This window comes from Chlorocebus sabaeus, chromosome 11, assembly GCF_047675955.1.
Source record: "Chlorocebus sabaeus isolate Y175 chromosome 11, mChlSab1.0.hap1, whole genome shotgun sequence".
In the NCBI taxonomy this organism is placed as follows: Eukaryota; Metazoa; Chordata; class Mammalia; order Primates; family Cercopithecidae; genus Chlorocebus; species Chlorocebus sabaeus.
In genome coordinates, this window is record NC_132914.1 from 100,945,017 (window position 1) to 100,969,777 (window position 24,761).

General features: G+C 43.9%; 1 protein-coding gene and 1 non-coding gene across 2 annotated transcripts in view; one reads left to right on the top strand and one right to left on the bottom strand.

The window, feature by feature from the left end:
* Nucleotides 1-24,761, top strand: part of STAB2 (stabilin 2) — a 167,436-nt gene that overhangs the window by 114,625 nt on the left and 28,050 nt on the right. Inside the window, exons 42-53 of the mRNA XM_037996621.2 lie at nt 453-578; nt 2,601-2,674; nt 4,515-4,586; nt 11,754-11,873; nt 12,876-12,923; nt 14,023-14,106; nt 15,612-15,758; nt 17,158-17,298; nt 18,639-18,698; nt 20,082-20,258; nt 21,952-22,041; nt 24,109-24,255. Coding sequence (XP_037852549.2) covers nt 453-578; nt 2,601-2,674; nt 4,515-4,586; nt 11,754-11,873; nt 12,876-12,923; nt 14,023-14,106; nt 15,612-15,758; nt 17,158-17,298; nt 18,639-18,698; nt 20,082-20,258; nt 21,952-22,041; nt 24,109-24,255 — 1,286 coding nt within the window. The remainder of the gene's footprint in view (nt 1-452; nt 579-2,600; nt 2,675-4,514; nt 4,587-11,753; nt 11,874-12,875; nt 12,924-14,022; nt 14,107-15,611; nt 15,759-17,157; nt 17,299-18,638; nt 18,699-20,081; nt 20,259-21,951; nt 22,042-24,108; nt 24,256-24,761) is intronic.
* LOC119624080 (small nucleolar RNA U13) lies at nt 7,686-7,788 on the bottom strand. Its single transcript, XR_005240168.1, has one exon. It is a non-coding gene; the product is annotated as a small nucleolar RNA U13 (small nucleolar RNA).

Below are 24,761 nucleotides of genomic sequence, written 5' to 3' on the forward strand. Positions count from 1 at the left end.
GCACGTAGCACTCAATAAATGTAAGCTAATATTCTTATGGTGCCTGGTGCTAGAAAAAAAAAAAAAAAGGAAAATCTTAAGGTCATTTTTCTCTTGAGCACTGTGTCCTGGCAGGCTTTGGTCCAGATTGTGACAGCGCTGGACAATGATCATGCCAATCCACTTTCTAGACCATCTTACCCTGGGATTCTCCCAGAGGGCCAAGTAGCCCCACCTTGGTCCCCAGGTGTGTCCTGCAGTAGGATGCGTACAGAATGCGAGTAAAAACAGCTAGAAAGGGCAAATCACGAATGTTTTTCTTGCTGTTTTTGGGAATTGGCCATATTTAATCCAGTGCCTGCTCAAGTAGTTTTGCAGTATCTTCCATTTCTCAATGACTTAAGGAAAAATACATCAATGGCTTTTCCTCTTCCCCCTCCCCTTCCCCTTCTGCTCTGTGTCATTTTCTATAGCAATCAATGCCTGTAAAATCAGCAATGGAGGTTGCTCTGCCAAGGCTGACTGTAAGAGAACCACCCCAGGAAGGCGAGTGTGCACGTGCAAAGCAGGCTACACGGGTGATGGCATTGTGTGCCTGGGTAGGTGCCCTTCCCTCTTCCACCAGCGAAACAGTGTGAGAGTCAGAGCCCTATTGAATGATTACAACATGTGTGCCCTGATTGTCGGGACACAAAACTGAGGTCATCATTCTGTTTGCCAGGGCAGGAAAGTATAAGGGCAAGGAAAAGTGACCACAGGGTATGAAGGCATGTAATGTCCAAAAATTACTTTGGAAGGGTAAAAGGAGATACATTTTCCAATTAAACATCATGGCGATGACAGAACGTTTAAACTTTTATTAGTTCCTTTTTATACAAGTAGCACATGCCCACTGTAGAAAAAGAAAGCACACATGCTGGAGAAAATACACTGAAGATAGTGCTCTTAGTATTGTCATTACCCCATTTTGCTATGCCTACATGTATTTGTTTAACAAAAATGGTATCTCAAGATATACAGCATTTACCATGCTTCGCAATATATCAGAGTAACTCTCCCTGAAAGCAAGTATACCTCTAACTTTAAATATCCACACACTGTTCTACTATAAAGGTATACCGTGATAAGTTATCTGAATTTAACAGTTTAATTGGAAAAAAATTGACATGGAAGAGTTACAAGAATAGCACAAAAAGGACCCACTTGTTCTTTACCCGCATTCACTTATTAACATTTAGCCCTGGCTGGGCGCGGTGACTCACGCCTGTAATCCCAGCACTTTGGGAGGCCAAGGTAGGCGGATCATAAGGTCAGGAGTTCAAGACAATCCTGGCCAACATGGTGAAATCACGTCTCTACTGAATATACAAAATTAGCCAGGTGTGGTGGCACCTGGGAGGCTGAGGCAGGAGAATCGCTTGTACCCAGGAGGCAGAAGTTGCAGTGAGCCGAGATTGTGCCACTGCACTCCAGCCTGGGTGACAGAGTGAGACTCCATTTCCAAAAAAAAAAAAAAAAACGTTTAGCCCTGTTTATCATTTGCTCTCTTTGTATATATACATTTTTAAGCTATTTGAGAGTAATCTGTGTATATTGTATTCCCTTTCTTCCTAAATACTTGAGTGTATATTTCCTAAGAATAAGGATAGCCTCTTAGGTAACCATAGCAGTTATCAACTCCAGCAAATTTTTTATTGATGTAATACTTTTGTCTAATTACCATTCATATTCTAATTTTGTCAGTTGTTTCAATAATGTCCTTTTTGACATTTTTTCCTCCAGTGCGGGATCAAGTCTAGGGCTGGATATTGTATTTCATTGTCATGTCTTTTGAGTCCCCTTTAATCTGGGAGAGTTCCTCGGCTTTGCTTTGTGTCTTATGACATAAACACATGGGAATAATATCCTCCACCTCCCCAACATTTTTTTAGTAGCATGTCCTTTATTTGGGGTTTGCCTGGCATTTTTCATTCTTAGATTCAAGTTATATATTCAAGGGCCCCAAATGTCACACAAGTGATATTGCATCTGTTTCAGGAAGCCTTGAGCTCTCCTGCCCTTTGTGTGTGATATTAATTTTGACCACTCGGTGAAGGTGCTGTGATATCTCCATTGTACAGCTATTTTTTTCTCCTTTGCTACTAATAAGCAGTCAGAGGAGAGACACTTTAACACCAAGCAGATATGTTGTTCCCCATCAAAATATGCTCCTAAGTTTAGCATCTTTTGATGAGTCTTCCCTGAACCAATCTATATTGTGACGGTTGCAAATGATTGTTTTTAATTCCTAAGTCTCTTCATTCATAGCACTCTTAGATTAGACTCCAAGATTCTGTGGTTTCAAGTACTTTGCTACAAATGCTCAGATTTATTCCATGGACTGATTTAAGCCAGTAGACAATACCTCTGCTGGAACTGGCCTATCCCAGAATAGTCAATCTTAAGAAACCGTATCCAGGACCCTCCTAGTTTGGTTATTTCTGTCTCAGAATTTCCAGAAAACTGAATCATGCTTTGACACCCACTCCCCTCAGTCAGCCATCTTAGCTCATCCCTCACGCTGGCTTCGCTTGGAAACCAGACTTGATTTCCAGGCCAGATGTTGGTTTTTTGTTTTAAAGAAATCAACCCATGTTTGGAGAACCATGGTGGCTGTGACAAGAACGCGGAGTGCACACAGACAGGACCCAACCAGGTGAGTGCCACCTCTCGCAGGCCCTTACGTTTCATAGAAGGAAACTCCTAGGCCTTTAGACACAGGCCTGAGAGGAAAAGGCTGAGAATGGACCTCTGATGAGCTGCAGCCGAAAATGAATACTTTAGGGGAAATTCTGAAAGAATCAAGAGGCCCTTCTTTGGGAATGAGGTGAAATGGGGGAAAACCAAGGGTACCAGGACAAGAGGCTTCCCTAGTGTGGGGAGAAGTAGGTATCTGCAAATACCATGTGATTCCAGAAGCATCTAGACAACCCCCAAAAATACTCCCCTTTCTTTCAGCCTACTGATGCCCAGAATCCCACACTTTATCTTTGGCGTAAGGCTCTGAAGCATACGTGCCACGGCGAAGATAATACTGTGGGCACTCTAACAGTCACATGGCCCTGAGTACAGGGAGCTTGCAGCATCTGTCTGGAGGGGAGGTGGGGGAAATGAGAGTGCCCGCATCAGAGAATGGGGGTCACAGGGTGGAAAGACACAGGCAGGGAAGCCGGAGGCCTGGAGACCCAAGTTCTGCCTTCCTTAGTCTCTGCCACATGGTGAACAAGCAAAATGGCCAGGCAGGAAATCACATATATTCAAAACTGGATGACAAAGTGAAGTCACCAGTGAATGTTCTATTGACCTCGTTGAGGCATCTGGAGACCTCAGTGCCGGGTCTCTCAACAGGCAGATCAAGCAAGTACCTAAAGTACCCAAAAATAAGAAAAAAAAAACTGTCTTGAACTGTGTGAGCACACATGTGCGGGTGAGTGGACACATTTAGTCATGGAGGAAATCGGAGCTGTCAATGCTGAGCTTTCTTAGACATCTTTTGAGGATTGGTAGTTTCTATTTCAAACTGCATATGAGATAGGAGACAATCTATAAACTTTTTGGTGCTTGGGACCTCTAAGGGTGCCCATCCAGTCCTAGGAGGCAGTAAAGGAGGATGTGGAATTGAACTCTAAGAAAAAGACCTTGGCTGAGGAGGGACAGCTGGTGATGTCTTGGAAAAGGTTTGAGCTGATATTGGGGCCCATTGTGAAGAAAGAGGAAGAGGAACAAGGAAGAGGAACAGGGAAAACCTGCCCATGTAGCCCTGGCTGGCACCCCTGATGAGTTAAAGTTCTCAGAAACAGACATCTTCCCAGGGCCCGCCCTTGTGTGAATTAGAAAAGCTGCCCCTTGGGAGAGCACAGTGGGAGCAAGTGTCCCTTCCTTTGGGGACATCAGTGAATAGAGTGTGGGCTGGGCTTCAGCCCAGTGAACACAGAACATGAGGCCCTGTCCCCAGCTTCTTCAGACAGTGTCCCCTCCCTCAACTTGAAGCTTCCACCCAACTTCCTGGGCCAACCAATGGGTTTGGTAGATTGTCTCCACGTGCACACCTCAGTGGGCTGTAAAGGCTTCTCCTTAGCGTCTCCTAGCACTGGTACCTTTCAGCTCAGCATGGGTGCAGATGAGCAAGATATGAGTATGAATGAGAGTGGGACATAGTTTGGCTTCCTTTCAACTGACCTTCACCAATCAAAGAAAAGAAGTGAATACCTGAAGGCAAGGGATGGAATGGGGTGAGAACATTAAAAAGAAAAAAAAGGTATTTTAGCAACAAAGATAGGATGTGCATGAGATCCCAGTGCTCAAGTGAAGTGTGCCAAGTGCTAAAATATTAAATATAAGGTGACAATTACTATAAAATAGGTATTACCAACATCAAATACAGACTCTTCTAACGTTACCGTGACCATGATGGAGTTTGGGTCTGAGAGCCAGCTCATGCGGCCAGTACAGAACCCATCTGCAAAATGACCCCATGTGCTTCTGCTCCTGGACAGGCCACCTGTAACTGTTTGCCAGCATACACTGGAGATGGAAAGGTCTGCACGCTCATCAACATCTGCTTAACTGTGAGTATGGCTCTATGGTGGATGTCCTTCAAGCCTCAGAGCCGGGGTGCCTGCCACCCCACTTCTAGGGGATGCAGAGTTGAGAAAATATTCCTCTGGAGGCCTCATAGCTGTGTGTTGACCATAAGGTTCATTTCTCTGGCACATTCCATTGTAATGTTGGGGAGAAAGGAGAGAAGGCACCGTCTGCTACCCCCAGCCTGCCCCTTTGGCTGCGGCATATTGAGCTAAGTCAACCCACTTGCTTATCCCCCATCCATATAGCCAACTTTTACGAAAAAGATCCCTTTCCCCCTTTCCACCAAGCATGTTTCTCACCTCCTCCAGGAAGCCCTCTTAGGTAAACCTCACAGCAACTTTCCACTCCTCCTTCTCCTAGACTTACACGTAGGAATCCACAGTGAGTGCACTCTGAGTCAACAATATAGTGTAGCATTCCAAAAGCTAGTTCTGTCATCACAGAGGCCTAGAGGACAGGCTAAGGAAGATGAAGATTCTCTCACCCCACAACTACCTTCCATGGCCCCTATCACCCCCATTCTACATGTTAACACTACCTTAGAACAGAGGATCCAGTTCTAGATGCCTTGCATTGAGCAGGGGTTCATATGGGGGTAGAAGCACTGTGTTTCCTATGTCCATGCACGCATCACTAATTCTCCCAGTTCTCTCTCTCTAAAGAGGAGTTGGGATGTGGGGTGGAGGCCGCCATCAACATTTCAAGGATTGTCACATAACAAAAGGGTTGTTCTTGTTCTGTGTAAGTCCAAGCAGTAGGACTAGGAACAGCGGATGGACAGTAGAAGAAAACAGATTTCTTTAAACTCAACTCAGGTCTTTAGTTAGAACTGTCCAGAGATAGAGTTTTAAGAAGTAATGAACTTATTATAACTCAAAGTATTTAACTATAGGAATAAAGCAACAGATGGGTTATCAACCCAGACAGCCATTTAGATTCCTCCCAGCCCTGATCCATATGACTCTTGGATTTTCAGCTGGTTTGCTTCTTGGGGCCTCAGTTTCCTTGGATGGTTGTAAATGTCCCCGGAGTTCCCTTTACCACTAACATCTGGGCTTTGACTTTCTTCCTCCAGTCTGTAGGATATTATTGACACACTTCTTGTCTCCGTTTGCATGTTGATCCTGGTAGGAGCAGGATCTTCTGATTCTCTTATAACCCTTGACTGCAGGCTGGACCCATGTTATGCAAACCGAGTAGGAGTTTACTCAGTCACTGATCACTGAGTCTCAAACTGGGCTAGTCACCTACTGCTGCTCAGAGCCTAATTGTCCCAGGCCTGGTGCCTCCAAAGGGATGAGATAAGCCTGCTGACCCAGCATGTCACATCCGGAGCACTTTGTGTGGTCAGCTAGGCCTCTGAAGTCCTGCATCAACGTCACATTTATATCCACTGCTTGCCAGGGGTCAGCCACTGTGCTTAGGGGTGCCCAGTCATTCTTTCGTTTAATTTCTCTAACAACCATATGAGGTAAGAACTGTTATTAACCCCATTTTACAGACAAAGCGACTCTAGCTGTGCCTCTTTCCCAGGACTGCTATAACAAACTGCCACAAACTGGGTGGGTGAAAACAATAGAAATGTATTTTCTCACAATTCTAGGGGACCAAATCCAAAATTAAGGTGCCTGCAAGGATGTGCTCCCTCTGAAGGCCCCATGGGGAGGGTCCTTCCTTGCCTCTTCCAGCTTCTGGTGGCTCCAGGCATTCCTGGCCTGTGGCCACATCACTCTAATCTCTGCCTGTGTCTTCACATGGCCTTCATTTCGGTATCTGTGTCTTCTCTTCCTCTTGCAAGGACACTTGTGGCATTAAGTGGTTAATCTAGGATGATCTTATCTGGAGATCCTTAATTACATCTGTAAAGACTCTTTTTCTAAATTAGTTGCATCCACAGTTGCATCCAGTCCTTAGGACAGTTCAACCCACCAGGCTGGGAGGAGTGAAGGCCCTTGCCCAAGGTCACAGACCTAGTATGTGGCATGGCCAGAACTTGAACCTATCTCTGTCTTACTCAAGATCTGCGCCCTTGACCATTTCTTGGGGTGCTTGTTCTTCCTACAAGGCCCAGTCCCAGCACCTTGTTTTCCTGTTTATGTTACTTCCCACCTGAGAGCCGCCAGCAGTTGACATGAGAACAGTGCAGACACCCTGTAATTAAGACCCTTCTTCAGTTTAGGCTCCCATTATCTCCTTGTGTTGATCTGGCAAGTTCCTCAAGAGATCAATGTCCTCTACATGAAACAGTTATGTAAGGATAATAAAGAAGCTATAGAAAAGATGGGGGCTGAGATACGAAGCTGTTACCAATAGAACTATGGCCAGCTTAATTTTTACAGGAATTCTTCCATGGGCCATTCATGTTTTGTAAAAAATGACCACCTTGTCTTGGACAAATGACTCCTGATACAGCTGACCTGGGAGATTCTGAAGGTCCTTTGCTACTGTATCTCAGCAGCATATTCCCGTAGGAATTAACTGTATTGCAAGATTGTAAAATTATAGGCCATAAGGGGCCAGGCAGGGAATAATATCAATAGGAAGACCCAAATCATGTTGCCGCTCTAATGGGGAAACATCTACTCCAACTGACTGGTGCTCTAAACTGTGTTAGCCCAGTGTTGACAGTATTCCTGCTATTTTAAAAGATATGAAAATTTATGAATTTGTATGTAAATTTTACCAATTTTTAAATGATGGTAATTAATTTCAGAAAGCTCTTTTAAATACTGTGCTAAACAAACAAAATAGTCCTGATGCTAAATCTAGCCCAAGAACAATTATTTCTGCTCAAGTCCTACCAACAAGGACTGTGAAACATTGTCTTTCCTGAGTTAGTCCCCAGTCCAAACTACTTTAGTCCATTTGTGCTGCTCTAACAGCACAGAGGATACCTGAGACTGGGTAGCTTATAAGCAATAGAAATGTATTTATCACATTCTGGAGGCCGGGCAGTCCAAGACACTGGCCAGTTCTGTGTCTGCTGCAGGTCAGCTTCCTGGTTCATAGATGGTGCCTTCTTGCTCATTGGTAGAAGGGACAACTGAGTTCCCTTGGGTCTCTTTTTTCTTCTCTTTTCACATCAGAAGGGTAATGTGCCAATGTTGTAACAAGTTTTGAGCGAGGCACATCTCATAGAATAGTGTGAAAACCCAATATCAAGCTAATGAACCACAAAAGGATCTCTCTTTTATAAGGGCATTAATCCCATTTATAAAGGCTTTGCCCTCATGACCTAATGACCTTCTAAAGGCCCCACCTCCTAATGCCATCACAATGAGGGTTAGGTGGGGGACACAAACATTTAGACTAGAGCAGGAGGCAAGCATGTTGATGGGACAGAGACTGGATGAGATGGGAAGGGTCGTAGTGATCGGACAAGGTCTCTCTGCAAAGGTGATTCATTCCTGAATGTTGAGAAGTGGGCAGCCACATGAAAATCTTAGGGAAAATGTATAAACAAAAGGAAGAGCAAGTCAGGGGTCCTGGGAACAGGAAAAACTTGGCATGTTCTGGGAACTGAAGAGACAGCCAATGTGACTGCAGTAAACGGAATAAAAGGGAGGTGGTGAGAGGCCAGATCACCTTACACCATGTAGGCTATGCTGTGGAGCTTATATTTTATTCCAGTTATGACTAGGAAGCCACTGGATGATCACGTAGGTCAACATCAATGTCTGGCTTGGCTCTCAAATCTCATTCTGGCTGCTGTGAAGACTGTGCATTGATAGGGATTCAAAAGCACAACCAAGAAGACCATGTAAAAGACTAATAGAGCAGACCAGGAAAGACCAGAGTGGTTTGACTAGAGCTGTAGCAGTGGGTATAATAAGAAGTCGCTGGGGCCAGGTGTGCATGGTGGTTCATGCCTATAATCCCAGCACTTTGGGGCGCTAAGGCAGGTAGTTCGCTTGAGCTCAGGAGTTTGAGACCAGCTTGGAGAGAGAGAGAGAGGGAGATAAATCATTGGACAGGGGATGCATTTTGGAGATAACCAACAAGACCTACTGATAGACTGGATATGAGAAATACAAGGAAAAGGAATCAAAGACGCTATCTAGGTTTTTTGCTGAGACACGTTGGTTCCACTCATGAAGATAAGGATGGCTTAGAGATGAGGAAGCGTTGAGTGAAATATCAACAGGTCTGTCTTTTTGTTGAGTTTGAGTTGCTTGGTAGCCATTCAAGTGAAGATTTCCAGTGAAATGTAAGCCTGAAGGAGAGATCATGACAGAGGTACAAATATAGGGGTCATTGGCACAGAGATGGTGTTTAAACACAGGGGACTGGCTGAAGCACAAGATGAAAGTTAGAGGCAAAGACGAGGCAGGCAGAGGGGCCCTGGATATTAAGCCATTGAGCAGAGGCAGAAGTACCTACAGAGAAGACTCAGTAAAAAAGCCCACAATGTGGAAGGAAAACCACCTATCAAGCATAGTGTCAACAGAGGCCAAGAGAAGAAAATGTTTCAAGAGGAGTGATTGTACAGGCAAAGGATGTTGAGATGTCACCTAAGTTGAGAGAAGAGAACTGACCACTGCCTTCTCAAGGTCTCAGTTCTTGAAGACCTGGATCAGGGTGGAGGCTTGTGTAAAGGTGGGACCAAGAGCCTAGAAGTAAGTTGAGAAAAAAATTGGAAGTAAGGAAAGTAGAAACATAGACAACATTTGCAAGGATCTTCCTGGGCAAATAAATGGGGTAGTTAATGGAGAAGGATGTGGACTGAAGGAAGCATTGTTTATAACACTTGACTCTGGAAAATTTTAAACCTACGTTAAACTAGAGCAACTAATACATAAACCCATCTGTACCTGACACTCAGGTGCAAGACTCAACTCATGGTCAGTCTTTGTTCATCTATACCTAGTGGGTTCTCTTAAAGGAAAAGAGAAAAGAGAGTTTGACTTTTTTCAAGATAAGTAATATGAAGGCATGTTTTTGTGCTGGGGAGTATGATCTGATAGAGGAGAGGAGGTAGATTGTTACAGGAGGAAAACACAGGAAGTGGTGAGAGGGAGTGGGACCCAGAGCCCAGGTGGAGGCATCAACCTCAGAAGCAGATGTAGTGTCAGTCAGTCTATTAGTCAGTGATGAACTAGTGAGTCCATTAATGAGTCAGTCCATTAGTTAGTTAGTTATTTGTTAGTACACTTGTTAAATAAGGAAAGCAGAGTCCATGAGTTCAGACCCAACCAAGTGGTGAAGCTCAGGATGGGGAGATGTGGTTCTTGTTACCTGTGTCTCTTTCCTGCATGAGGTACAAGTGGGGCTCATCAACTAAGATGAGAGGACAGTGATTGAGAGTTGAGAAAAGTGAGGAGTGGAATGTCATTTGTATTAGTCAATTTTCATGCTGCTGATAAAGACATACTCCAGACTGGACAACTTACAAAACAAAGGTTTATTGGGCTTACAGTTCCTCATGGCTGGGGAGGTCTCATAATCATGGTGGAAGGTGAAAAGCATGTCTCACATGGTGGCAGACAAGAGAGCTTGTGCAGGGAAACTCCCATTTTTAAAATCATCAGATCTCCTGAGACTCATTCACTATTACAAGAAGAGCACAGGAAAGACCTGCCTCACAATTCAATGACTTCCTACCAGGTTCCTCCCATGATACATGGGAGTTGTGGGAGTTATAATTCAAGATGAGATTTGGGTGGGAACACAGCCAAACTGTATCATCTCTAGAGAGAGGGAAATTAAATGTACTGCAAAAGTGCAGGCATCTGTGTGCATACCTTTGAAGGGAGTCTGGATAGCACGTATCTGTGACTTTCTCAGGCAATGCATTGCCAGCCCGGCAGACTCAGAGAAGTTAGAGTGGGGCCCAGGAGGGCTAGGGATTTGCCAAGCCATAGTGATGGAGGGAGAGAAAAGCCAGGGAGACTCACAGTGCTCCACCATGCCAGCTGGCTGAGGGCCAAGGGGGCTGAGTGGGTGGGCAGAAATGCTGGGGAGAAAGAAGTAGGCTCAAAGGAGAGGAGGTCCCTGTGGACCAAAGGAGGTTGGAGACTGCACTATTAGAAGAGATAAGTTGAAATGATAAAAGTTGGTGGCCAGAGAGAGAGAAGGATGCTTGAAATGGAGCTCTCAGGAGCAGTCAGTGCACTTTAATGTTGACTGCAAAGCCAGAGGGTGTGGGCAGAGGTAGTAGAGGCCATTGACAAGGGTATTGACACTGGGAAGGATGGCAACATCAAGAATGAAGGGGAAAGCAGTCATCCAGGCACCACCATTAGAACCAAAGAGTAAAATCTAGTGAAGGATTATGGATACTATGTGTTCAAAGGATGAGGGTGTGGAAATGTTTTGGAAGTGACAATGTACAGTAAGAAAGACACTCTCCCAGAACAGCCAGGACATTGCCACTTCAATCCCTCACCAGTGTGGAGGTAGTGTAGGAAAACAGCTTCACTTGAGAGGCATAGGAAGGACAATGTTTGCAGGAGACAGAGACCTCTGCAGGAAGAGGTGAAGAGAGCTTACTAAGAAGAGGTGAGAATGTCAGAAAGTTGCTAATGGCAATGAGTTTGAGAAAGCATGGGGAAGGGTTTGCAAGGAAGGGGCCTGTGGGGTCAGATGATGCATGTGTAGAGGAACATGGGGTGAGTGTCCCTGCAATGAGTGTTCCCAGGGATGTTAACTTTGAACCGTGCTTTGCTTCGTTTGTATTTTAGATCTCTACCCATCTTCACACCTTATGAGATCTTTGAGGGCTGGGACAGTGTGTTCTATTTTATACCACCTGCCTTCTGTCTGATAATGGTTACCTTTTCCTATGATCAGAATTTAGCTTAAAGCTGGGAAGTATCACACGGGTGGAATCTTACTAGTTAATACCTGAATGCTGAGAACTTTCCAATTTGGCAACTCTGGGCTTACCTGTACAGGGCTGGAGATCTGCTCAAAGGGACCTGTGATCTTAGGATACAAGGCCAGGTGAATAAGATGCCCCTATGAGCATAGGGAATTGGAAGGCAAGCTCGGGAAAAGGACAGACAATTCAAATGAATCGAAGAAAGTGAGACAAAAAATGAATTCCAACCAAAAATGAATTCCAACGCAGAATTGCTTTGTAAATATCGGTAGAGCTGGCAAACTAACTGGTCTAATCCTCGTCCCTTGCCCCTTGGCAATTTTACCAGAAAAATGGCGGCTGTAGTGAATTTGCCATCTGCAACCACACTGGGCAAGGAGAAAGAACTTGTACTTGCAAGCCAAACTACGTCGGAGATGGATTTACCTGCCGTGGCAACATTTATCAGGTAACGCGAGACATGTTTCCATAAAGTAAACTCTACTTCCCTAAAAATGCCAAGAATCCACGTAGCTAAGGAATATTCAAGAGCTTGGTGAAATCTAAAGCGCCGTAAAAATATGAAAGACAATTTTATATAAATCAGCAACGGAAAGAAATTTTGTCTTCCTCTGAGAATTCATTTGACCTGCGAAAGAGCGTAATGTAGGGATTAAGATGGACTGTCAGCTCTGGAGTCAGAAACGCCTGGGTTTGAATTCAGTTCTCCTGGTTAGTAATGTGACTTTGAGCATATTATGTCACCTCTCTGTATATCAGTTTTCCAATCTGTAAAAGAAAATAATGATGGTACCAACTCCATCAGCTTGTTAAAGTAATATGTGCAAAGGACACAGAGTGCTCAGTAGCTCAACCACATTACCATGGTGTGGATTGCTGCATGTGCATGTGTGCATGTGCATGCCTGCATGTGTGCATGCACATGTTAAAGTGTACATGCATGTGTGCATGTGTGTACATGTGTATGCTTGTGTGTGCACACTGCATGTGTGCACACGTGTGTGCACATGTATGTGTACTGAGCATAGTGGTTGAGGCAATGTGATACTTGCAGGTTTTTCCCTATTATAAAATAAATGTTCAGTTATTTAAAGAGGGATAAAAATGTTCTGGCTGATCAAATATTGTTAATAGAGTAACCAAATCTGCCCTAAACCTATAAATGATTTTTTTTTAATATTTGAACATCTTAAAGTTCAGATACTTCTGGAAATGGCTGAACCTTTCTTTCATAAATCAGATGGCGATTCCAGAAAGGTTATAGAATTCACACTATGTCCACATAGTCATTAACTGAACATTAATTGTCAGCCTACAGATGAAGCTCCAAAAAGGCCCAGTGTTGCAGATTTCCAGTTGAAGGGATGGCAGAGAAATCATCCCGTGACAACCCTGTATTGTTCTTATATATATTTCACAGGCATTAAGTGAAACTACTGTTTGTTTGCAGGAGCTTCCCAAGAATCCGAAAACTTCCCAATATTTCTTCCAGTTGCAGGTAAGAAATGTACATGTCTAACCATAAGAGTTCAACCTAGGCCAGGTGCAGTGGCTTATGCCTGTAATCCCAACACTTTGGGAGGCCAAGGCGGGCAGATTGCCTGAGCTCAGGAGTTCGAGACCAGTCTGGGCAACATGGCAAAACCCCGTGTCTTTTAAAAATACAAAAAAAAATTAGCTGGGCATGGTGGCGCAGGCCTGTAGTCCCAGCTACTTGGAAGCTGAGGCATGAGAATTGCTTGAACCCAGGAGGCAAAGGTTGCAGTGAGCTGAGATCATGCCACTGCACTCCAGCCTAGGTGACAGAGTGAGAAACTGTCTCAAAAAAAAAAGTTCAGCCTCAAACCAAATACAGGATAAACTGGTAGCCTCTACAGCTAGTGAGGGTAGAAGAAAGTCTGGGACCCTGAATTTCTAGAATTTTCTGCATAAGAATGTAGTATGTGAAAAGACTCCCATCACACCAGTAGAGAAAAAGGTATTACTGGGACAGCTGGGTAACACTTGGGGTAAAAAAATTAAGTTTGATCTTTCTGCACACCATACATCTGAATGAGATTCAGAGGTAAGAATAAAATATAAAAAACTAGAATAAAATCATAAAAATATAAGAAATAAGATTTTAATAAAATCATTAAAAACTAGAAGAAAATACGCTTATAGTAACCATATGATCTTAGAATTGCAAGAAGACAATTACAACAGTTGAGTACATCAACTTATGTTTTATGTTTGTATTATTATCCTAATGATATAAAATACTGATATGTGCAAGAGACATTGGAAAAAAATACCTGAAAATAATAAGATCTGCTTCTGAGTGGTGGGACTAGGGGGGCAGCTATTATTTTTTTCTTTGTGCTGTATTTTCAAAATCTTTAATACAATAAGCAAGTGTTAATTTTATAATGAGAAAAAACACACACACACACGATTTCAGTTACGGAGAATCTGGGTTTCATTTGAATCCGAGACTGAAACACAGGTCTCCTCATCCAGTCTTTGTTTCAGCCAGGTGCCATCATCTCTGCTATCAGCTCGAGCCCCTGCATGTACTGATGTTAAGTGATATGTAAGCCCCACCTTTCTTCCCACAGGAGCATTTCGTGAAAGATCTCGTCGGCCCAGGCCCCTTCACTGTTTTCGCACCTTTATCTGCAGCCTTTGATGAGGAAGCCCGGGTGAGCTCAAGACTGAGGGTGGAAGGGGGAGGTCTGCGGCTGGAACATAGTCTTTGGACCTCGCCTGGGAACCGAGACTGGAGATGTTTCTAAGCAGGAGATCTAAGATCAGGTTGGAACTCACCAGCAATAGAAGGGGCTGCCTCTTGGCACAGGGACCCCTATCAGGAGAAACATTCAGGTGGATTTGGGGTAACCACTGGCCAGAGACTTTCTAAAAGACATTCCTGAACAACGTATGAGGTTGGAGAAGATGAACAATTCTCAAGTGAATTAGACCTCCCATAAACAAAAAACGGGTGTGGAGGGAGAGATGCTGGGTTAAAAAGATTTAAATAGATTCTTTTCTTGCAGGATTTATCAGAGCCTTTACTGTTCTAATATTCACGGGGGCTCTTCATACTGGATTGCCCATTCGTAAAAATAATAGGTAACATTCATTGTAAATGTGTCAAGCACTATTCTGAGTGCCCGGCCTAGATTTACTCATTTGGTCCTCACAACAACCCTGTGAGTTGAGTGCTATTGTGATCCCCATTTTATAGCTGTGAATACTGAGGAAAGTAGCTTTCCCAAGATCACATGACTAGCAGGGGGTGGAGCACAGACCCAACCTGAGCCCATGTACTTAACCACTGCACACCCAGCCTCTCTTTGCCTATATTTTGGACACCAGCAAAGCAGAGGCAGAAAAATAGTTTTTGAAAGAACTTGACACTTTATAATTCAAAATAAAAAGTCATTAAAGGAGTTACAAAACATGAGAATTTTGTGAGTTTTTGATTACACTTACTTTATGGTTAATATTGCTTGATTGTTTGTTTGTTTGTTTTTGAGACAGGATCTTGATCTGTCACCCAGGCTGGAGTGCAGTGCCACGATCTCGGCTCACTGCAGCCTCTACCTCCTGGGTTCAAGTGATTCTCATGCCTCAGCCTCCAGAGTAGTATTTTTAGTAGAGATGGTGTTTTACCATGTGGGCCAGGCTGGTCTCGAACGTCTGGCCTCAAGTGATTCACCCGCCTCGGCCTCCCAAAGTACTGGGATTGTAGTCGTGAGCCACTGCACACAGCCTTGTTTGTATTTTGAATTCCAAATGGAGATACGTCATGATCCTCCCAATACTAAAGGTTTAAATCTGGCACTGATACCTCTCCGAGAGGGGGATATACCATGCAGTGTTTCCCAGAAAATTCTTTTTTGAGGGTCATCTCACAGAACTTGCGATCTTCGCAACATGTATTGTGAAAACCCAGGCCAGAGGAACCCCATGTTTCTTCCACGCTGAGATTTCACAATGGAGGCAGGAAAGGAGCTAGAGTCACTCCTCCCTTTTGTCTGAACAGTCTCCACTCTATAATCCTGACCACTCTATAAAGCTTACCTCCCGGAGTCTGGGTGGGCCGAGAGGTGTGGAAGAGAGAATGGAAGAGAGGAGAGCCAAATGGCACATTGCAGCAAAAGGCTCCTGCCTCTGGCTGGAACCCTCTGATTTTCTGTTACAGGTTAAAGACTGGGACAAACAGGGCTTAATGCCCCAGGTTCTTCGGTATCATGTGGTCGCCTGCCACCAGCTGCTTCTGGAAAACTTGATATCGATCTCAAATGCTACTTCCCTCCAAGGAGAGCCAATAGTCATCTCCATCTCTCAGGTAGATACCAGTTATCCTTAGCTCCTCTCTCCCTTAGATCATGTCCTTTGCAGGAACCTGGATGGAGATGGAGGTCATCATCCTCAGCAAACTAATGTGAGAACAGAAAACCCAATGCTGCATGTCCTCACTTACAAGTGGGAGCTAAATTAAGAGAACTCCTGGACACATAGAGGGGAACAGCACACACTGGGCCTACTGGAGGGTGGAGAGTGGCAGGAGGGAGAGGATCATGAAAAATAATTAATAGGTCCTGGGCTTAATACCTGGGTGATGAAATAATCTCTACAACAAACCCCCGACACAAGTTTACCTGTGTAACAAACCTGCATATGTTCCCCTGAACATAAAATTAAGTTTGTTTCTTTTTAAACAAAGAAAGTGCCTTATCCTTAGGTCCGCTTTCTCTTTTTCTTCCTTAAATTAATATAAGAAATAATAGACCAGGCGCGGTGGCTCACGCCTGTAATCCCAGAACTTTGGGAAGCTGAGGTGGGTGGATCACAAGGTCAGGAGATCGAGAACATCCTGGCTAACATGGTGAAACCCGTCTCTACTAAAAATACAAAAAATTAGCCGGGCATGGTGGCGTGCGCCTGTAGTCCCAGCTACTCAGGAGGCTGAGGCAGGAGGATGGCGTGAACCTGGGAGGCAGAGCTTGCAGTGAGCCAAGATCGCGCCACTGCACTCCAGCCTGGGTGACAGAGCAAGACTCTGTCTCGAAAAATAATAATAATAACATATGTTAAGTGATTTCTGTATGCGGGCACATAGTATTTGATGTGTACTAACTCATTTAATCTGCAAAATATTCCCTTGATATAGACAGTGTTAATCCTTAATTTCCGAATAAGAAAACTGAACTCAGGTTACATAGCTTGTCCACAGTCGCACAAAGAGCAAATATTAGAGTAGGATTAAAACCAGAGGCAGGCCTCTCCAAGTAGTAAATAGAACTGCTTTTGGTAGCATTAGTCAGAAGCTGGAAAGGTTGAAAGCTTTTGATCCAAGTCACTTGACCAGGCTGGTCCAGTCCCTCCTTACTACAGAGAAACAAATGGTGACTGTAGAATTCCTTGCAGAAGGAGGAAAACCAGGGGAGGAGGTATAGAACAAATATAAAAGAAGCCAATTTTGAGCTGCTTGCTTGCTTCATACTGGAGAATCATATTGAAATTACTGTTTTAGATGATTCTATGTTATAATTAACTTCTCCAGGTGAAAATTACATGTTATCTCTGTTTTCACTTTATAATAATAAAAATACACTCAAGTATTAACTTGGATATTCAGGTTTTGCTCCTGATAATTTAACACATTGGTAAAGCATTCTGTGAGAAGGAATTTTGTGTCTATTTCACTTTGCACTCATTTCTTTTTTGTTTTTGGTTGATTTCAGGGCACAGTGTATATAAATAATAAGGCTAAGATCATATCCAGTGATATCATCAGTACTAATGGCATTGTTCATATCATAGACAAATTGCTATCTCCCAAAAATTTGCTTATCACTCCCAAAGACACGTCTGGAAGAATTCTGGTAGGTAAACTCTCTGTCATATTTTCAGCCTGGAGTGACTCAATTACATTATCATCTCTATTCTGATTTGAAGTCATCATTTTGAAACATTTTCTTTTTCGGCTTCAATCTCAAGCAATTATTAAAGGCCTCGTAAACATTATTTTTAATAAGAAGTAAATAAGTAAAAGTCTTAAATTGTTAAGCAGATTTTATATGTTTTTCTTTAGCATCCACAAGGACAGGTAGTCTTACATATGTTTAGAAGATGGAGAAAGAAAGGAAGGAAGGGAAGGGAGGAAGGAAGGGAAAGAAAGAAAAAATCTGGAGTAAAACTCCTTCTCAATTGACAGAAAATGTAATTTTAACTTTTATTTTTATTTATTAATACAGGTCAAGGTCTTTCATTGCAGAACACAGACTCCACTATACTTAGACCAAAAGTTTCTTGAGATAGTAGATACATCATCAAATCTCTGGAAGGGTAGAGACTAATTCAGATGCTACACAGCTGGGAGCAGAACAGCCCAGGGAGGCCTACAAAGGGTAGACACCTGGCTGGGTGCAGTGGGTCACACCTGTAATCCAAGCAATCTGGGAGGCCAAGGCGGGCAGATTGTTTGAGTCCAGGAGTTCAAGACCAGCCTGGGCAACATAGTGAAACCCCGTTTCTACTAAAAATACAAAAAACTAGCCAGGCGTGGTGGTGCATGCCTATAATCCCAGCTACTTGGGAGGCTGAGGTGGCAGAATCACCTGATCCCAGGATCAGATGCTTGCAGTGAGCTGAGGACAGTGACCTGAAATCATGCTACTGCACTCTAGTCTGGGCAACCAGAGTGAAATCCTGTCTAAAAAAGTTTTTTTAGTTACACACACACACAGAGGGTGGATACCTAAGCTGATAACCTTACCACCACCACCAGGCTGTTCTGACTGTCCTGGCTGCCACAGCTCTGTGACTGCCACATGTCTCCAGCCTCACCACCTTGGACACTAGACACTGGGCTATAGATGTCCCCATTGTGCTTGCCAGAAGGGCTGATCTCCCTTCTACCAGCTGCATCACCTCATATTATTTCTTTCCACCAAGAAGCTTTGCACAAGTGCTTCTGCTTGGAGGACCTTATATCACATGTGGGGCTCTAGCTGCAAGGGAGTCTGGGAAAAAGTAGCACTTAGCCTACTAGTCTCTAGAATGCAGAAAAGTGCCATCAGAAGAGAGCTCAAGCAGGTGCTGATGAGCCCATCTGTATATCTGCCGGGTTATGTTACCTTTATTTTTTTCACTTGAGCGCTTTTTAAATTCCTTGTAAACTGTATAAGGAAAAGTTTCATGCTCATTCTTATTATCTTTGCAGCAAAATCTTACGACTTTGGCAACAAAGAATGGCTACATCAAATTTAGCAACTTAATACAGGTAAAAATTTAGGGGAAGTTGACTCAGAGGATAACCTGCCTAAAGAAGTTTTGTTTTGTTTGTTTTGTTGTTTCTGTTTTGCTTTGACATCAGTCAGCTCTTGCAGGATCTGCATGGGTAAGTCTCAGTTTTCTGGAAAGCAAAGTCATTCTCTGCCACTGCCTTCTTAGAATGTTATATGGCTTGTTGAGCTACGTAATGTACATTGGCTGAGTTAGAAATTGAGGATTTGAGGCTGGGGAGACGGAAAGAAATTGAGATGTGGCAGCAGTGTACTAGGTGCTTCACATCTGGAATTATCAACTCCATTATAAAGATGGGGAAGTTGCATTGGAGAGTTGGGAACTCTATGCCTGTGAGACAGGTAGAAATTAAAACCATATCTTTCTGGCAGGCATGGTGGCTCACACCTATAATTTCAGCACTTTGGGAGGCCAAAGCAGATGGATCACTTGAGGTCAGGAGTTCAAGATCAGCCTGGCCAACATGGTGAAACTCCGTCTCTATTAAAAATACAAAAATTAGCCGGGCATGATGGCATTCACCTGTAGTCCCAGCTACTTAGGAGGGTGAGGCAGGAGAATTGCTTGAACCCAGGAAACAGAGGTTGCAGTGAGCCAAGATCACACCACTGCACTCCAGCCGGGATGACAGAGTGAGACTCCGTCTCAAAAAAAACAAAAACAAAAACAAAAAAAACCATATCTTACTGACTTCAGAGATTGTTCCCATGAATTGAATAGAAACTTCTAGTATGAACAACAGATTGCAGAGAAGAATAGGGAGGATCAGGCCAAGCATCTTTCTGAGGCTCCCTCTTCCCTGCTCCTCAACCCTGAGCAGCCCCTGGGGACTCCAGAATTTGACTTTCTGATTTGCTTTCCAAGAAAATATAGGTCAGGATGGGCACAGTTGGCTCATGCCTGTAATCCTAGTACTTTGGGCAGCCAAGGCAGGAGGACTGCTTGAACCCAGGAGTTCGAGACTGGCCTGGGCAACATGGCAAAACCCCATCTCTACAAAAATACAAAAATTTGCAGAGTGTGGTGGTGCATGCCAGTAATCCCAGCTACTCAGGAGGCTGAGGTGGGAGGATCACTTGAACCCACGAGGTTGAAGCTGCATTGAGCTGTGATTGTGCTACTGCACTCCAGTCGGGACAACAGAGTGAGACCCTGTCTCAAAAATAAGAAAAAAATTTGTAGGTCAGAATGGCCAGGGTGTGATGGGCCTCTAGTTTCTCTAGCTGCATCACCTTTAAACCATCCAGAGTCCCAGTAAGCTGTGGGCCGGAGCATGGAGGAGAATCCTCAGAGACAGATCCCCTGCCCACATGTCTGGACCTTGCTCATGCCAGCAAAGGGCTGAATCCCTGTGTTTCAGGACTCAGGTTTGCTGAGTGTCATCACTGATCCCATCCACACCCCAGTCACTCTCTTCTGGCCCACTGACCGAGCCCTCCAAGCCCTACCTGCTGAACAACAGGACTTCCTGTTCAACCAAGACAACAAGGACAAGCTGAAGGAGTATTTGAAGTTTCATGTGATACGAGATGCCAAGGTATTTAGTTTACATGCGGATATAACTGCAAGAATGTCCCCGGGTGGTGATAAAATTCAGCACTGAGGCATTGTGGCCTAGGAACTGTGAGTGCGTCCCCGTCTGCACTGTGTGCAGGAAGCCACAGCATCCCCTGCCCCACTGTGTCCTCCGACTGGCCGTGGTTGATTGGCTCCTGCAGTATACCACATTTGGTTCTGTTCCATGGGCTTGCCATTATTATTATTATTTTTTTTTTTTACTTTAACCAATACCCAAGAGCATCATTCCTCTCTCTACTGCGGATCAGCCTTTCTGCCTTCCTAGTTCTCCTGGCAAAATGGCTGCTGACAACAGTTCTCGAGTTTTTCCGGATGGACTCTTTCTCATCCAGTTCCGAAATTTCTAGGCAAATGGCTGATTGATCCAGCCCTGAACTAATTAACTGTATTAGAGAAGCACGATCATATAGAAACTAGCATGATTATATAGGAACATGCATGATCACATAGGAACATATGTGATATAGGAATAAGCATGATATAGGAACAAGCACAATCATGTAGGAACAAGCATGATCATATAGAAGCAAGCATGATCATATAGGAGCAAGCACGATCACATAGGAGCAAGCATGATCATATAGGAGCATGCACGATCACGTAGGAGCAAGCACGATCATATGAGAGCAGCATGATCATATGGGAGCATATGCACAGTCTTATAGGAACAAGCAAGATCATTTAGGAGCAAACATGATCATACAGGAGCAAGCACAATCATATAGGAACATGGCAGCCATCCTGAGTCCTCATCCGGGACTCATGTTTCTCTCCAGGACCAAGTCTGCCCAGTCCAAGAATGCCAAATGCCCCAACTTCAGTTCATCCACAGCATCTAGATTAGTTTCCCAAGGCTGCCGTCACACATTACCACAAGCTGGGCAGCTTAAACCACAGAAATGTGTTCTTTGTAGTAAACAGTTCTGGAGGCGAGATGTCGGAGATGAAGAGCTGGCAAGGCTGTTCCTTCTGGATGTTCTAAGGGAGAATTTGCTCCATACTTCTCTCTCTGCCTCTGGTGGTTTCTGGAAATCCTTGGTGCTCCTGGGCTTGTAGTGAATCCCTCCAATCTCTGTTTCTGCCAACACAGGACTGTCTCCCTGTGTGTTTCTGTGCCTTCACGTAGCATTTGCCTCTTGCTTCTTATAAGAACACCATTCGTATTAGATTAAGAGTTCACTCTACTCCAGGATTACCTCATCCTAACTAATTACATCTGCAATGACCTCATTTCCAAATAAGATCATATTCTGAGGAACTGGGCATCAGGACTTCAACATAACTCTTTGAGGGGCACAGTGCCGCCCATAACTGCATCCTATGTCATTTCCCAGCCTCATCCACTCATGCTTTCATTTGCTTCATACACTAAGACTGCATCTTCAGAGACTCCCAAGCATAGATGGGGGATGGAAGGGTGATTGAAACCAGTCCAGCTGGTCAACTCTTTCCCTCCAGAAGGAGTTTCCAACCTCCCAGAGAGCCCCCAATTATTCTTCCCATTGGTTATACCTGCGGTCATTGTAATGCTAAAGTTATTATAACTCGTGGAAAAATCTGCATCTGAATTTGGTTTTTTGGTAAAGCTCCTTCGGGCAGTCCCTTCTTCAGCCCAAATTTGGAGCAGTCACGTGGCACCATTGCCCACACAGGTTTTAGCTGTGGATCTTCCCACATCCACTGCCTGGAAGACCCTGCAAGGTTCAGAGCTGAGTGTGAAGTGTGGAGCTGGCAGTGACATTGTGAGTATCATCATGAAGGGTGGTCAGGGAGGGAGGGGTTCACACATTCACAGCAAGCTATTCCCCAACCACTGCCCCTTCAAGGAGATGTTCATTTTTTTTTCCCCTCCATTCATAGCAAGCTCATTTTTTTCTCACTACCTTCAGATGTATTTTTCCTGAGAGTGCGTAGGTGGATATGAAAAACCTGATAAATCCTGGCTAACCCAAGCCCTCTTATCAGGTGGCAGGAAGCCTTTTACACTGTGGAGAGCAGCTTCCAGTTGATTTTGTTTTTTGTGTAGAGCACTTATTTTCCAATGTGAGATACTTTCCTGAAACAGGAAATTATACAGTTATTCCTTTCTCTTCCTTCCCAGCCCCACCACTGTGACCTCACCGCAAACCCTTTCTTGGCAGTCAGAGCCAGCTCTGGGCTATGCCTACCTAGATAAGCCAACTGAAAGGTTTGCAGTTTTTACCTCCCCTGGCTAGTTCCCGAACAATTCTGCCTTCCTGTAATTCCATATGATGAATGGGTCTAATAGGATTATTCCAACTGCATATCATGGAAAAGCCAAAATCCAGTGACTTAAATGCGTAAGGATTTATTCGCTTTTATGAAAGAAATCTGGAGGTAGCCAATCCAGAGTTAGTATGATGGCTCAGTAGAGAAGTGCCTTCTGTCTTTCTGCTCTGCAGCACACATGGTTCCAGCCTCTAAGGTCCAGCATGGTTGCTGGAGCTCCAGGCACCATGTCCACTTTTCAGGCAGTGGAAAGGAGGAAGGGCAAAAGGGATGCATCTCCCAACTGAGTTAATTCCCTTCAAGGAGGATTCTAACAACTTCCATACAACATTCTGTGTACATCTTATGACCAGTATCCTTTGGTGTTTGAATTAGAATTGCATTGAATTTATAACTGAATTTGAAGAGTATTCAAATCTTTTCATTCCAACTTTTGGAACATTATCCCAGTGTACACGCTTAAGACTTGTCCTGTCTCCCTAGACCAAAATAGACAACTATCAGAGAAGGATAGTAAGAATGCCTTCTGCTTGTTCTGTGTGTTGATGCAGCTTTCAGAGCACTCTGCAATGTATTATTTAGTCTGATCTGTATAACAACGCTATATTAGAAATCATATACTCTATTCACCTGGTGAAAAAAACAGTGAACCACAGAGAGGTTCAGTGACTTGCCTGTGGTCACATAGTACATGAGTGAATATGCAAAGCTTTAACCACAGTTTTCTGGTGTTCTTCCACAGAGTCACAGTATCTCCATCCCATCCACAGATGCTGGGAGTTACCTTGTTTTCCTCTCAGAAGCTTTCTTAAAGCATTTTGTGTATTGGAAGAATAATGTATCCATCAACTTACTAGCTGGGTGACCTCAGGAAAGGAAGCCCTGAGATTGTTGCCAGCATTAAATGAAATAATATCTCCAAAACCCAGATGATTATGCCTGGTACATGTGAAAAAAGAAATTATCATTACAAAGTTAAAGGCTATCACTTGTACACCCTGGAAAGAAAGCTGAACCAGGCACTTTGCTAGGTGCTGGCACTAAATAAGGAGAGTCAGTTACTACATGCAAAGAAGGCACATCAGTGAAGTTCATCCCTAACCACAGCAAGGCCATCCTTGCTCCACCCTATCACCCACTGCTGACGTTTCTCCTTTGGTAGAGGAAGTGAGGCAGAGGGATCAAGGGGGCAGGCTCTGAGGCTGACTGCCTGGGTGCAAATGCCTGCACCACCATTCACTGGGCAAGTCATTTAACCTCTCACTGCCTTAGTTCCCTCATCTGTAAATGGGTACTAATAATAGTAGCTACATCCAACACAACCACCTTGGATTGTTGTAAGAATTAAAAGAATTTGCACAGGTCAAGGACTTAGAACAGTATCTGGCACATAATACATGCTGGGTATTTGATAAATGGGGTTTTATTAAGTTCTTCCTGAGTCTTGCAGTTACTGGCCATGTTGCATGTCTGGTAAAGAAGAGATACATTAAAGAGATTGACTATTTCTCTCTCTCTTTCTCTTTCTTTTTTTTTTTTTTTTTTTTTTTCTTTCTCAGGGCGACCTCTTTCTGAATGGCCAAACCTGCAGAATTGTGCAGCGGGAGCTCTTGTTTGACCTGGGCGTGGCCTACGGCATTGACTGTCTGCTGATTGATCCCACCCTAGGGGGCCGCTGTGACACCTTTACTGCTTTCCATGCCTTGGTCAGTCCTAAAAACAGCAGTGTAATAAGAGAACATTAAGCCAAAGAATGGCCCTCGTGATCCAGTGTGGACCCTGTTATAAAACCATGTAGGGCCTGTCCTCAGCAAGACCAGGACCCAGAAGACCTGAGGGCCAAATGATGTAGTTCTTCAGACTCAGAAGCAACAGGCATCTGCTTTGCCCCACACAGCCTGGAATATTCTTGTTTATCCCTCTACCCACTCACTCACCCATTCATTCCCTTATCACTGAGAAAACAGTTCTTGGATACCAACCATGTGCCAACTGCCATTCGTTTTCAAACGCATCCATCTATTAAGTCACTCATTCATTCAACAAACATTTGTTGAAAGTCTGCCAGATTACACCATATGAAATTGCCATATTTGACAGTCTGGAACCTATGAAAAGGGCAATTTCATATAGTCAGTCTAATATGATATGCCACCCACACCTCTCTTCACTTACCCATTGATTCATTCATTTGACAACATTGATTGAACTT